Source organism: Panulirus ornatus, chromosome 31, assembly GCF_036320965.1.
Source record: "Panulirus ornatus isolate Po-2019 chromosome 31, ASM3632096v1, whole genome shotgun sequence".
NCBI lineage: Eukaryota > Metazoa > Arthropoda > Malacostraca > Decapoda > Palinuridae > Panulirus > Panulirus ornatus.
In genome coordinates, this window is record NC_092254.1 from 2,610,527 (window position 1) to 2,625,620 (window position 15,094).

General features: G+C 38.9%; 1 protein-coding gene across 1 annotated transcript; it reads left to right on the top strand.

The window, feature by feature from the left end:
* The first annotated feature begins 413 nt into the window (after positions 1-413).
* ATPsynF (ATP synthase, subunit F) lies at positions 414-12,355 on the top strand. The gene is made up of 4 exons (XM_071680305.1): positions 414-574; positions 6,835-6,950; positions 10,035-10,128; positions 12,030-12,355. The coding sequence occupies exons 1-4, from the start codon at positions 496-498 to the stop codon at positions 12,059-12,061; spliced, it is 321 nt and encodes a 106-aa protein (XP_071536406.1). The 5' UTR covers positions 414-495; the 3' UTR covers positions 12,062-12,355.
* Positions 12,356-15,094: the final 2,739 nt, after the last annotated feature.

Consider the following 15,094-nt stretch of genomic DNA (forward strand, 5'->3'; position numbering starts at 1 on the left):
TTTATATATCATTAAGGTGTCGAACTCATCTATACAAAGATTGATATGCGAGCGATAAGGCTATTCATTAGAAGGCAACAAAACCTATGTTATTATAGCTGACCTTACTTTTTTGATATAGAAAAAATCCTAACTATACACACATATTTTGAAAATGAAATATCTACAATGAGAGCATCTACAGGGTAAGTTCATAAGAATTATTTATATTTTTTCCTTCTCGCTTTTCATAGTTTTACCTTAATACACAATATAGTACAAAATTGTAAATGGCACAAACCTTCAGTTTATCTCATAAATTCTATGAAAATTATTACATTATTTTAAAATCTTAACATAGGAATATAGATAGATATTCTTTATTTGGATATTTTCACTTTGAAAATGTTTTGTGGAAGGTGTTACGCAGGTGGTGAGAGCGGAGGAACACACTGAGGAGCGACGGTGGGCCATTCCGGGGATCTCCCGTGTCCAAGTCTGAGGCCGGCACCAGTCATGGGTTTTGGAGAGTATCCGGCTGATTATAATCCCAAGGTTCATGGGCCGTACGACCCAGCCAGATTTTATGGCAAAGGTAAGATCCTAGTTGTGGATGGAAGGATATGAAGGGCTCTAGAACATTTGGTCTTCTTCAAAAGAACGTTTAAACAGGCCGGACAAAATTGTCTGCAGCTATGAGCCAATCAGCTGTTAAGGTCCTTGGAAGTTTTTGGACTACACCAAGGAATTTCATGTGAATACACGCTTTATGTTGCAGGCTTGTATTCAGTGTAGTTTGATACTTTTATTCGTTTTCCGCGTTAACAACTTCATGGCTGCGTATTGTCGACTTTTGGTAATTTCACGTTTGGTTCTACGTTGTTTACATAACGTTACACTCCACTCGACCGTGAGTACCTCCATAACTTCTGCTTATGTGCAATTATTCAGTCGGTAAAGTTCTGTCTTAGTGGCGTGACTATTATTTATACTTTGATACGAAACAATAGTGAAATTCAATGATTTCCCCTCATTCAGTGGGTGCGACCATAGTAGAGGAGCATATTTTTAAATATCTTGAGATTTCATAGATTTTTCTTCGAAGAGTTCAGTAGTTTAGCTGCTTGGCATTACTAGTTTTGAGTATGGATTTTATTATGTGGTAGGTGTGTGGAGTTTGACGTCATATTTACAGGTTCTCCATCTTCTAAATTGTCGAAGACTCATACAGAATGAGACAGCATAGACTTTAGTCTTATGGTACTCAAGGAGAGGCTGCTGTTCCACTATTACTAGTGATGAGAATGGACAGTATTGCTTCTAGGCTTTTGATGTTCATTACTCCTTCATTCCATTTTGATTGCATAATTGTCATTTTGCCTCTAAACTCTTGAAATGACTGATATATATATATGTAGTTTATTACTGTAGTGACATATATAGATTCTGGTACAGTTGATATATATATATATATATATATATATATATATATATATATATATATATATATCAATTTTTTTTTATAAGTATGAACATAAGGATTGAAGGAAATTGCACTTGGCCCGTAAGCCTATGCTAGGAAGCTCTTATTCAAACTCACACTTTCATGACATATAGTTGGGGCTTGAAAACTGTTTGTCCTTATTATCTAACCAATTTGGTAACATAATCCTCTCAACAACAACTCTCTCTTTCTATATATATATATATATATATATATATATATATATATATATAATTTATTTTTTTTTTTACTTTGTCGCTGTCTCCCGTGTTAGCGAGGTAGCGCAAGGAAACATGAAAGAATGGCCCAACCCACCCACATACACATGTATATACATACACGTCCACACACGCACATATACATACTTATACATTTCAACATATACAAATATATACATACACAAACATATACATATATACACATGTACATAATTCATACTTGCTGCCTTTATTCATTCCCATCACCACCCCACCACACTTGAAATGACAACCCCGTCCCCCCTCATGCGCGTGAGGTAGCGCTAGGAAAAGACAACAAAGGCCACATTCATTCACACTCAGTCTCTAGCTGTCATGCATAATCCCCTGAAACCACTGCTCCCTTTCCATATCCAAGGCCCACAAAACTTTGCATGGTTTACCCCAGACGCTTCACATGCCTTGGTTCAATCCATTGACAGCATGTCGACCCTGGTATATCACGTCGTTCCAGTTCTATCTGTTTCTTGCACGTCTTTCACCCTTCTGCATGTTCAGGCCCTGATCGCTCATAATCTTTTTCGCTCCATCCTTCCACCTCCAATTTGGTCTCCCACTTCTCCTTGTTCCCTCCACCTCTGACACATATGTCCTCTTTGTCAGTCTTTTCACACTCATTCTCTCCATGTGACCAATCCATTTCAAAACACCCTCTTCTGCTCTCCCAACCACACTTTTTTAATTACCACACATCTCTCTTACCCTTTCATTACTTACTTGATCAAACCACCTCACACCACATATTGTCCTCAAACATCTCATTTCCAACACATCCACCCTCCTCTGTGCAACTCTATCTATAGCCCATGCCTCACAATCATATAACATTGTTGGAACCACTATTATATATATATATATATATATATATATATATATATATATATATATATATATATATATATATATATATATATATATTCTTTCATAATATTCGCCATTTCCCGCGTTAGTGAGTTAGCGTTAAGAACAGAGGACTGGGCCTTTGAGGGAATATCCTCACCTGGCCCCCTTCTCTGTTCCTTCTTTTGGAAAATTGAAAAGAGGGGAGGATTTCCAGCCAACCGCTCCCTCCCCTTTTAGTTGCCTTCTTTGACACGCAGGGAATACGTGGGAAGTATTCTTTCTTCCCTATTCCCAGGGATGATATATATATATATATATATATTATTATTATTATATTTTTTTTTTCTTTTTTTTTTATGCTTTGTCGCTGTCTCCCGCGTTTGCGAGGTAGCGCAAGGAAACAGACGAAAGAAATGGCCCAACCCACCCCCATACACATGTATATACATACGTCCACACACGCAAATATACATACCTGCACAGCTTTCCATGGTTTACCCCAGACGCTTCACATGCCTTGATTCAATCCACTGACAGCACGTCAACCCCGGTATACCACATCGATCCAATTCACTCTATTCCTTGCCCTCCTTTCACCCTCCTGCATGTTCAGGCCCCGATCACACAAAATCTTTTTCACTCCATCTTTCCACCTCCAATTTGGTCTCCCTCTTCTCCTCGTTCCCTCCACCTCCGACACATATATCCTCTTGGTCAATCTTTCCTCACTCATCCTCTCCATGTGCCCAAACCACTTCAAAACACCCTCTTCTGCTCTCTCAACCACGCTCTTTTTATTTCCACACATCTCTCTTACCCTTACGTTACTCACTCGATCAAACCACCTCACACCACACATTGTCCTCAAACATCTCATTTCCAGCACATCCATCCTCCTGCGCACAACTCTATCCATAGCCCACGCCTCGCAACCATACAACATTGTTGGAACAACTATTCCTTCAAACATACCCATTTTTGCTTTCCGAGATAATGTTCTCGACTTCCACACATTCTTCAAGGCCCCCAGAATTTTCGCCCCCTCCCCCACCCTATGATCCACTTCCGCTTCCATGGTTCCATCCGCTGCCAGATCCACTCCCAGATATCTAAAACACTTCACTTCCTCCAGTTTTTCTCCATTCAAACTCACCTTCCAATTGACTTGACCCTCAACCCTACTGTACCTAATTACCTTGCTCTTATTCACATTTACTCTTAACTTTCTTCTTTCACACACTTTACCAAACTCAGTCACCAGCTTCTGCAGTTTCTCACCTGAATCAGCCACCAGCGCTGTATCATCAGCAAACAACAACTGACTCACTTCCCAAGCTCTCTCATCCCCAACAGACTTCATACTTGCCCCTCTTTCCAAAACTCTTGCATTCACCTCCCTAACAACCCCATCCATAAACAAATTAAACAACCATGGAGACATCACACCCCTGCCGCAAACCTACATTCACTGAGAACCAATCACTTTCCTCTCTTCCTACACGTACACATGCCTTACATCCTCGATGAAAACTTTTCACTGCTTCTAACAACTTGCCTCCCACTCCATATATTCTTAATACCTTCCACAGAGCATCTCTTATCATATGCCTTCTCCAGATCCATAAATGCTACATACAAATATTATCCCTGGGGATAGGGGAGAAAGAATACTTCCCACATATTCCCTGCGTGTTGTAGAAGACGACTAAAAGGGAAGGGAGCGGGGGGCTGGAAATCCTCCCCTCTCGTTTTTTTTTTTTTTTTTTTTTTTTTTTTTAATTTTCCAAATAAAGGAACAGAGAAGGGGGCCAGGTGAGGATATTCCCTCAAAGGCCCAGTCCTCTGTTCTTAACACTACCTCGCTATCGCGGGAAATGGCATATAGTATGAAAAAAATAAAAAAAATAAATATATATTATTATTATTCTACTTAATCTCTGTTTCCTGCATCAGTGAGGCAGCGCCAGGAGGCAGACGGAGAATTGCCCATTCACTCCTATACACCAAATTGGAGGTGGAAGGATAGTGAAAAATATTTTGAGCAGTCTGGGCCTTAACATACGGAAGAGAGTGGCGTGCAAAGAATGTAGTGTGAATTGGAACGATGTGGTACACTGGGGTTGACTTGCTGTCAATGGACTAAACCAGGGCATGTGAAACATCTGGGGTAAACTTTGGAAAGATCTGTGGGGCTTGGATGTGGGTAGGGAGCTGTGGTTTTGGTGCATTACACATGGCAGTTAGAGACTGAGTGTGAATGAATGTGGCCTTTGTTGTCTTTTCTCAGCATTACTTCGCATGCGTGCGGGGGGTGGAGGGTGTCATTTCATGTGGCGGGGTGGTGACGGGAATGAATAAAGGCAGCAACTATGAATTATGTACATTTGTATATATGTATATGTCTGTGTGTGTATATATATATATGTGTATATGTTGAAATGTATAGGTATGTATATGCGTGTGGCCGTGTATGTGTATACGTGTGTATGTGGATAGGTTGGGCCATTCTTTTGTCTGTTTCCTTGCGCTACCTCACTAATGCGGGAGACAGTGACAAAGTATAATAGATAAATAGATTTGTATATATATATATATATATATATATATATATACACACACACGAGTGGATGGGCTATTTTTTTGTCTGTTTCCTGGCGCTACCTCGCTGATGCGGGAAATGGCGATTAAGTATTGTAAAATGAATAGAAAATACATATTAGTATGTATTAATCAAGTTTAAAACCATTATTTTGAGTTCTCTGTAAAGTGGATACTTGCACTCTATTGATATCTTCTTTAACCCTCTCATCCTGATGTATACTTTGATCACATCAACCCTTACTGTGTCTTTCATGGTATTGCAAATGTAGTTTTCTTAATCTCTTCTCAAGGAAAATTTTTGTCAGGTATTTTCTTCACTCCTAGTTTTACTTTCTAGATAATTTACATGTGTAATTTGATGCTCAGAATTGTATTGCACAATCAGCATGAAGTCTCAAGAGGGAAACTTTTTTTTGTACTTGATTGCCGTTTCCTGTGGTAGGAAGGTAGTGCCTGAAAAAGAAGAATGGCTGCATTTGCTGATATCTATCCTTTATGTGTGCATTGCACTGAAACCACAACTCCCCTGTCTACAACTAGGCCTTACAAACCTTTCCATGGTGTACCACAGCTACTTCACATGCCATGGTACAGTGCATCGACAGAATGTCAACCTCTGTACACTACAGCATTCAGTTCACACTATTCTATGCATGCCTTTCACCCTTCGTGCATGTGTGTTCAGGTTTCAATCACACAAAATCTTTTTCCTTCCATTCTTCCATCTCCAGTGTGGCCTACCCGCTCTTGTTCCCTCCACTTTTGACACGTATCCTCTTTGTTAACCTCCCCTCACTCATTCTCATCATATGTCCAAAACATTTCAGCACAACCTCTTTATCTCTCTCAACCACACTTTTTTTTTTTTACCACACCTCTCTCTTACCCCTTTTATTACTTACATGATCAAACTACGTCACACCATTTATTGTTCTCAAGCATTTAATTTTTAACACTGCCACTCTCATCCTCACATCATCTATTGCTCATGCTTTGCATTCTTATAACATTGTTGGAACTACAATATCTTCAAACACACACATTTTTGCCCTCCCAGACAACATCCTCTTTCGATACAATCTTCACTGCTCCCAGAACCTTCATCTTCCCCACCCTGTGTCTCACTTCTGCTTCCATGTTTTTGATTGCCTCCATGTCTATTCCCAAATATCTAAAACACGTTATTTTTTATTTTTCTCCAGTCCAACTCACACCCCGACTAATTTGACCCTCAACCCAGCTAAATCCTACAATCGTAGTTTTATTCTCATTTACTCTAAACTTCCTGCTTTTACGCACACTTCCAAACTCAGTCATCAACTAATGCAGTTTGTGCCACCAGTGTTGTATTGTCAGCAAACAGCTGACTCCCCCCCTTCCCACACAGACTGTATACTCGCCCCTTTCCCCGAGACTCTTGCATTGGCCTCCCTCACTACCCCAACCATAAACAAATAAAATAGCCATGGAGACATCACACACACACCTGCTGCAGACCAAACTTCACTTTTAACCACTCGCTCACCCTTGTTTATATTCAAGTGGAAGGTCTTCAGGCAGCACAAGAACTTTTTTATTATACATAATGTTATTGCTATTTTTTGACACCAATGTCTTTTTGCCTTTCTGAAAATATACCTTTTCTTGCAGCGGATATCCCCTTTGGCCAGGTGAAGCTGAGTGAGCTAGGCAGCTGGCTAGGGCGTCGCAGTATTGTTGGTCTGCCAAGTGCTGTGTCCCGTGCCTGGTGGAGATGGCAGCATAAGGTAAGGAGTACTGTAGCTTATTTTGTGTGTAGATTTGAGGAGTGGTTGTGATGGAATCACCGTATGGTCAGGTATTCAAAGATTGTCAAATTATGCTTATATTCATACATCCTTTGATAGTGCATACTTGACCTTTCCAAGATCAACCTGTGGTTTCTAATGTCTAGTTGGTTGATTTTTATAAATTTAGATCATTTGCTGTTGTAATTCAGGTTAGAGGGGTATGCCATATTCATAAGACTGACATTTTTATGAAAAACCACAGACTCGTGTTGTTTGCAAGTAAATGTTTAAAGATGATATCAGTATCATTGGCAAACAGTTGCTACCAGAACCTTTTCCCCTTCACCCACCCACCCTTCTAGTAGTATGGTTCCATTAGCTGGTATGTTCAGTCCTAGGTACCTAAAACACTTCACTTCCTCCTAGTGTTCTCTGTTTGTACTCATACCTTTGTCCTCTGTCTTGCTAAACTTAATAACCTTGCTTTTATTCTCATTTACTCCCAACGTCCTCCTTCACACACTTCCAAACTCAGTCACCAGTCTGCAGTTTCTCTTGAATCTGCCCTCCAGTGCTCTCTCGTCAGCAAACAACAATTGACTCACTTTCCATGCCCCCACATCCCCTACAGACTGTATGCTCTCCTTTCTCTCTCTCTCTCTCCAAGGCTTGCATTGTCTCCCTCATCACCTCATCCATAAACAAATTAAGCAGCAGTAGTAGCAGCATACACCCTTGCTGCTGACCAGCCTTCACATGGAACCACTCACTGTCATCTGTTTGTATTGTATAGAAGCATTACATTCTTTATAAAAAAAACTTCTCTGATTTTTGCTGCTCTCCTGCCACATCATATATCCATAAGAAATTCCACAAGGCATATGTTTTCTTCAGATCCATAAATGCCACAAACAAAGGCTCCTGTACCTCTTAAGTGAGGCAAAACATTCCTTTATTCAGTGGAAGTGCGATAACTTATCCATTCATAGATATTTCTGGTCTTTAGCCAGAGGCGTTGTAATGACTTATATCACTGTGCCATTCCTTCACTTTTTTATTCTGACAGTACTATAGCTGTCTCTCCCATAGAAAAAGAACCCTTTTTCATACCAGTTTCCCTAACTCTACTTTGGATGACTAACTTTCCCTCATCCCCCAATGCTCCTGTTACTAATTCTGTGCCCCTTTTGGTAGTCTCTTTTCGAACCATCCAAGAAGCACTTCTCTCTTTGGACACAAGCAAGGCTTACAGTTCTGATGGCATCCACCCATATATACTGAAAGAGTGTGCCTCTGAACTTGCTCATCTCTTCAGTTTCTGTTTTAAGACCTTTTGCTCGGAAGCATAGGATGGAACATCTGACCCTAAGATGGGTGACCATTTTAAATCTTTTAACTATTGTCCTGTTACTTTGACATCTACCATTCTCTAACTCTCATCCTGTTACTTTGACATCTACCATTTCCAAAGTCTTTGAAACCCTCCTTAACTCCCATATCCTCAGACACTTTGAATCTCTCAGTCTTCTCTTTAGTCACCAGTGTGGCTTCCATTAGGTAAGATCTACAGGTGATTTATTTCCCATCTTGCTAATGTCAGGCCATCTCTCCCATAGCTTCATTTACTCTCACCTTTTGCCATTCTACTTTCAATATGTCCTGGTATCTTTCACTCTTGTAAAGTTAACTTACTTTCACCACTCTTTTCTCACCCAAAAGCCACAACAAATCTTCACCCTAGTCTCCCACCTGCTACCTTCCCCCAGAACATTCTTATTCAAGTCTCTCTTTTGCATGCCATTTGATGTAACTGTTGGTAGGCAGCTACCACCCAGGGAGGTATATCACTGGTACTACCTGCCTGGGTATTAGGCGCGTTAGTGATGGCTGCATAGTGAGGCAGCACTTCAGTAGTTGTCAAGTTACAATCTTCTGACTCGGATAGCTGTCATTTCTTTCTGCCTCTCCAAATTTAGACTGCTGGCATTCTGTCTGTAAGCATACAGTCTCTCTGCCACATAACATATGACAACACAACTCTTACAACTCTTTCTTCGTCACTCTAGATTTTCTTTCGGTGAGCAGAGTATGCTAGCCTTGGCTTGTGGCACAATGATAGGAGCAATAGACAAAAGTAGAATGTAGGAACATCAGGCAGGAGCATTAGGTAGAAACTTTGGGTTGAAGTAGAAGGTAGGAACATTAGGTGGGAGCATTAGGTAGAAGTAGTAGGTAGGAGTATTAGGCAAAAGTAGTAGGTAGGAATGTTAGGCAGGAATGTTAAGTAGAAGTGGCAATTAGGAAAATTAGCTAGGAGGCTCTTGAAATGCTGGAATAAAGTTGCCTTCTGCTAGTGACCTGTTAAGGATAAGGTACTGAAGGCTGAGAAGCCGTATTGGAGTTCACCAGTTATGGAGATTATTTTGTGATGGGTGCCCACTTCAGGGAGTTCCCAGAAGGAACAGATGTCTGAAATACTGATAGTAAGATTCTTATAATGTAAAGAACAGAATGAACATCATGAATACATCATATGACTGTAAATCATCATATAAAGATGATATGGGTGGAGGGGTGAATAGCCATTCGCTTAGCTACTTGGGAACTGCAATTTCCCCTCACAAGCATCCTTGCTGAAAATATGGTTGCTTCTTTGATAAGCTGGAAAGCCCATGACTTGTTTTTACATAATTATATATCATCCATTCCGTCATGAAAGGTTAGCCAAATGATACCTTGATGTCATTTATGCATTTTTTACTCAGGATTGAGGATTAAAGCCATTAATCATGACAATTCATTCTGCAGCTTCATGGCTGTAGTAACTGAAAAGTAGAACTTTGTGACATGCATCATATTTTTTAAGTTATGTTTAAGGGACATTAAGAGGAATCAGCTTTACCTGGGGCCTCTTGGTTGTTGTTATTTATTTCTGGCCTTACGATAATTTATGACCATCATTTCTGACGAGAGAATCAATCATTCTAGGCCGCTGCGTCTATTTTTCTTCTTTGGTTTTATTCATCACCTTTATAGGCAATTTATGGGCAAGGATTTGATATTTACTGTTTTTATTTTCAGTATGTTCTGCCAAAGAAGACTGGATTTGCTCCATTTGCACAGTTGATGTTTGGTGGCATGGTGTTCTTCTATTTAATCAACTATGGAAAAATGGGTAAGGATGGGAGTTTAACATTTTTATTATTAAGGCATAAGACTTGGGATGTTACTGTTTATAGTCAGTGCAGCAAAACCCTGCGATGTCACTGATTCCTTCCTCTTTCATACGTAGTAATGTGTAAATGCAGGGTGGATGTGGTAAGCACAGCTGACCAATAGTCTTTGTTACTAAAGAAGGGGAAGTTTCAGACATTAGGTGGACAGGGTTACTGCATTTAAAGAACCTTTTTTTATGTAACATTCTGTTTGACATGCTTGATGTATGAAAATTCTTTGCACAGTAAAATGATTCTTAACTGATATGTTATATACTTTTCTAATCTGTCCTTCTACCCTGTAACTGATCTTTACCAAAACCTTGATTATAGCTTCCAAACATCTGTAGTCTTTCAGTGATTATGGCAAATGGAGTTCAAGTGGGGAACTAGCTGTAACTACTTTTGTTGCTGTGTTGTTTTTGTCTTCTTTCTTCTGTATTTGTACACTCCCTCCTCATCTGTTTTTAATTACCTCCCTTCTAACTTTTTCTTTCAGAATTTCTCTTCCTCCAACTTTAATACTTCACTGGCCATTAAGACAGTATGCATAACTATGAGTACAGAGTTGTAGTACAGTTGCTTGACCATGTGAGTCAGTTGACTTTTGTAATGAATTCAGCATTTCCGATCATGGTTTGAAAATTGGGAAGGGTTTAGTATAATTGTCAGTTATATGGTATATGTACAGGTTGTAGGGTATCCTAGATGATTAGGTGTTTGCCATTTGCCAGCTTGTGGAGAATGGTTCAACAAAAGGAGCAAGGTTTGCATTTTATTCTTCCTGTGTAAATGAGAATGGAGTTGAAGATATTACAAAGATAAATGTAAAGGCTATAGGTAAATAGGTAGTTTAGCCCTGCATTCCTATTAGCTTTGAATTTTGATTGACTTTGCTCTTCAGTGCTACTGTAGCATTTAGAGAATACATTAACACTTGCAGAGTTTGATTTGGAGTATTGTATTGTATTGAGTGACATTAAATAAGGCATTAGTAGTTTAATAGTTAAAATGTAATACACAAAATAAGAAAATTTTGAAATCCTCACCTAACCTCCCTAATAATCAGGATTTATCATATTCAGTATTAATTGTGTAAAATCATTAACAAGGTAGCATTGAATATCAGCAAACAGACAACACATTGAGCAGCTATGCGTTCCCCATTGGCAGACATTTAATGATGTATAGGTTTGCTGTCATATTTGTTACAAGGTAAGGCTAGGCAAATTTTTGTACCTTGTTATTTTTTTGAATGTGTTACATATTTGTTCATTAACAAACTCCAGCTTTTCCCTGATATACATAACCCATATTGCCTTATTTAATGTTATTCAGTAAAATATTGATCTTCAAATAATGCTTTGCAAGTTATTGTATCATCTAGAGTACACTATTTGTGCTGAACAGAATCATTCAGTTATCAAAACTAATAGTGATGCTGAGTTATCTATAAGATTACTTGGCTGTTGTAGATGGGAAATATATTTTCATGCATGTTGTTTGTTGGCTGTGTCCTAAATAACTAGGTTAATAACAATGGATTAGGGTATTCATGATTATCCTTTTCAAACATTTATGACCCTTCATAGATTCTTTTTTAATCTCTTCTCTTTTCTTTCACTTCTACTTTCTGTTCTCTTTTCTATCCCTCTTTCCTCTTCTCTTCCTCGTCTTAATTCTTGATCCTTGTTCTGTACTCCCATCCTGTCCTCATCGTTTTTTTCCTCTCTCTGCCCTCCTTATTCTTTTCATAAGTTTTCATGTATTTAATTGAAATACTGTAATTATGAGAGTTGGTCATTGTGTCTAGTTTTTATGATGACCTTGAATCCTTTTTGACTTGCCTTTTTTTTTCTAGTTCACCACAGGAATCACAAATACCACTGGTGAGCACTCAGCTACCACCTGTAGATACCATCAGGGTGGCTTTTGTTTGTAGACTGAGCAAGATTGATGAGCCTTGTCTACGATACTGATGTTGAGGACCAGACAAGACACCATAATGAATGTTATAGAGCAAAAGTCCACTTTAAAGAAAAATGAGTCTTATTGGATGTGGACAATAAAAGTGGGTTCTCAACTTTTTTATTAGTTTTGTTGTGTAGATAAAGACAAACTTTATGTAGAAAGCTGAATATTGATATGGTATCTTTTGTGTACAATATATTAAACATTACATTATTGTATGGTTTTTTCTCTAATAACCATACTTAATAGTTGCATATTTTGCCATGGTCTGTCAAGTAGATTCCTTTCAAAATACTTTAATAGTAGTTTTCATGTTCATTATAAGAAAACTAATGTCAGATCCAGGAAATTGGACATTGGCTTTGATAATATGCACAGGAAATGGAAGGTAAGTTATGAAAGGTATCTATCAATTAGGCTTATCTGAAATAATACGACAATAATTTCTTCATGTGTTTGCCTAGCAGCCACGAGTACACATCACCTACAAAATGAAGCATACTTGTTATCCACAAAATGAAACATTCTCCCAGTGCAGTCAACACTTCTCAATGAAACCACATTATAACTAACCATCAACCCCAAGTAAAATTTAAAAGTTTACTCCTACCTCAGTACTTCAACAGCTTACATTTACAGATCACTCTACCCCAACTAACACAACACTAAGTATGTACATGCTTATGACTTGATGAACACTTAACTACTACTCTCAACTGTCTTCAACAGCACCCTGCCGTACATCAGTAACCACACTTATAAGACATGAATTGCACTTTCTTGTCTGAAGTGTGGATACCACCCATCTCAGCAGTTTTACAAACTGATTCAGCATATCACAAGATCCTTCATACCTGAAGTGCAACTTCCATGCTCAAAACAGAACAGTTACTCCTGAAATGTCTGTCACTTACCTCTCACAGTATACACACACCACCATACATCTTGACTTATGGCTCCACCCAGCAGACATAGCTGACTTTCTGAGTACTGCAAGAGCCATATAGAAAGGTTTTCTTTGGGCAGAAGGGTACAAATAAATGTATGGGTGATAGGGTGGTGAGCTAATGTCAATGGATGTACAAAGAAAGATGTTTCATTTAATAGTGAACAATATTGAGTAGCATGAGTAAGGAGAGGTCAGTTAGGACAAAGATGGGTATCTTTGAAGGTATGGTAATCCTAGCAAAGTTATATGGATGTGTCTTGGGCCATGAAAAATAAAAGAATGGGGTAAATGTGTTTAAAATGAAATAGGTGAGGGCAGTTTATGAGGTGGGTTGATTATGTAAGGAATGACAGGGACATAAAGGATGTGTTGGAAGTGGCAGGAACAAAGTGAGGTGGGTATACTTAGATGAAAGGTTATAGTGAAGAGGAATTTGGATTATCTAAGGGCCTGGACATAGAGGAGATTGATAGGCATGATTGGGATAGAGTCAGTTGAATCAGTATGGGATGTAGGGGACTTGTCAGTGGACCGAACCAGAGCTTATGAGTTGGTCAAGATAAACAGTGAAGCTTGGCTATGACTTGTAGGCTCAGCTTTCAGTACATTATACGGCATATCTAGAGTTTGGATTTCAGTAGTAGGCAGCCAATAACCAAGGGGGTATATTACTGGTACTACCCATCTGGGTATCAGTTGTGTCATGAGCCAGCACTTCAGTCGTTGTAAAGTTGCATTCCTCTATCTCAGATGCCCCTCCACCAACAGACACACACACACACACACACACACACACACACACACACACACACGTACTGCTGGTATTCTGTCCACAATCTCTCATCTTGCACATAACACTTATAACTCACAGCTGTGTGGTAGCCCTCCCTGTCTTTTGGCAAAATGGTAGGAGCAGTAGATAGTAGAATTAGGTAAGAACATTAGACAGCAGCATTAGGTAGTAGTAGTAGTAGTAGTTCGTAACGTTAGTTATAACAGTAGCAGTTGGTTGGAACGTTATGTAGTAGCCTCTGAAAACACTGAGCCAGAGTTGCCCTCTGCCAGTGGCCTTTTCAGGGATAGTCACTAAAAGCTAATAAGTGACACAAGTTCACCAGTTATGAAGATGCTTTAGCTATGGTCCACTTCTCAAGGGAATGGGCATTGTAGATATAGAAAATAGGCAGTTAGTTTAAATACTTCATATTAATATTTTTTTTTTTTTTTTTTTTGAAAATACTGATTTGCATCTAAAGTAATGTACCAACAGCTTTGTGTCCACATCCATTCCCTAGCTGTCATGTACTGTATACTGAAAACATTGCCACCCAGCTGCAGTCGTGCCCCACAGTCCATTCCATGGTGTACCTGGATTGAGACCAATGGCAGAACGCCTCTCCTTCCCCAAACATACACACAAATCTATCCTATATGTCTCGGCCTCAGAGGGTTTGGGTGAAAAGCCATTTTTTCCCACAAATCCTTTTTATTCGCTATTTAATTACTGTGCAATGTATTAGGTTCAACATGGTTGAGACCAAGCAAATGCCAAACTATCAATTCTACCAGTATAGATACTGAACGTTTCCAAAGATCCTCATGGTTTTGGAAGGTGTAAAGTCTGGAAAGGCAAGGAAATTCCATTAATAAGGTGCATTCATCTACTTAGTACTTAAAACTACAGGATCTCAGTATTTAACGTTTTGGATGCATTCCTGAAAAGTATTACTTGAAGTGAAATTTCTATAAACATGACAGCATTAATAGAGATTTAATTCTGTAAGATGGGGTTTATGTTCTTAAAAAATGCTGAATAATTCAGTTGCTACTTTTTATTTTTCTTAATGTTTAGGGACTTAACTTTTGGCCATGTTACTTTCCAATTTCCATTTTTTGCATGAATTAGTTTAGAATTGTATCACGGGTGATGCTTTTAGAGTTGAATATAAATATGGAAGTCCAAAATTTGTACTCGGTCCATTTTCCTGGCTCTACCTTGTTGAAGC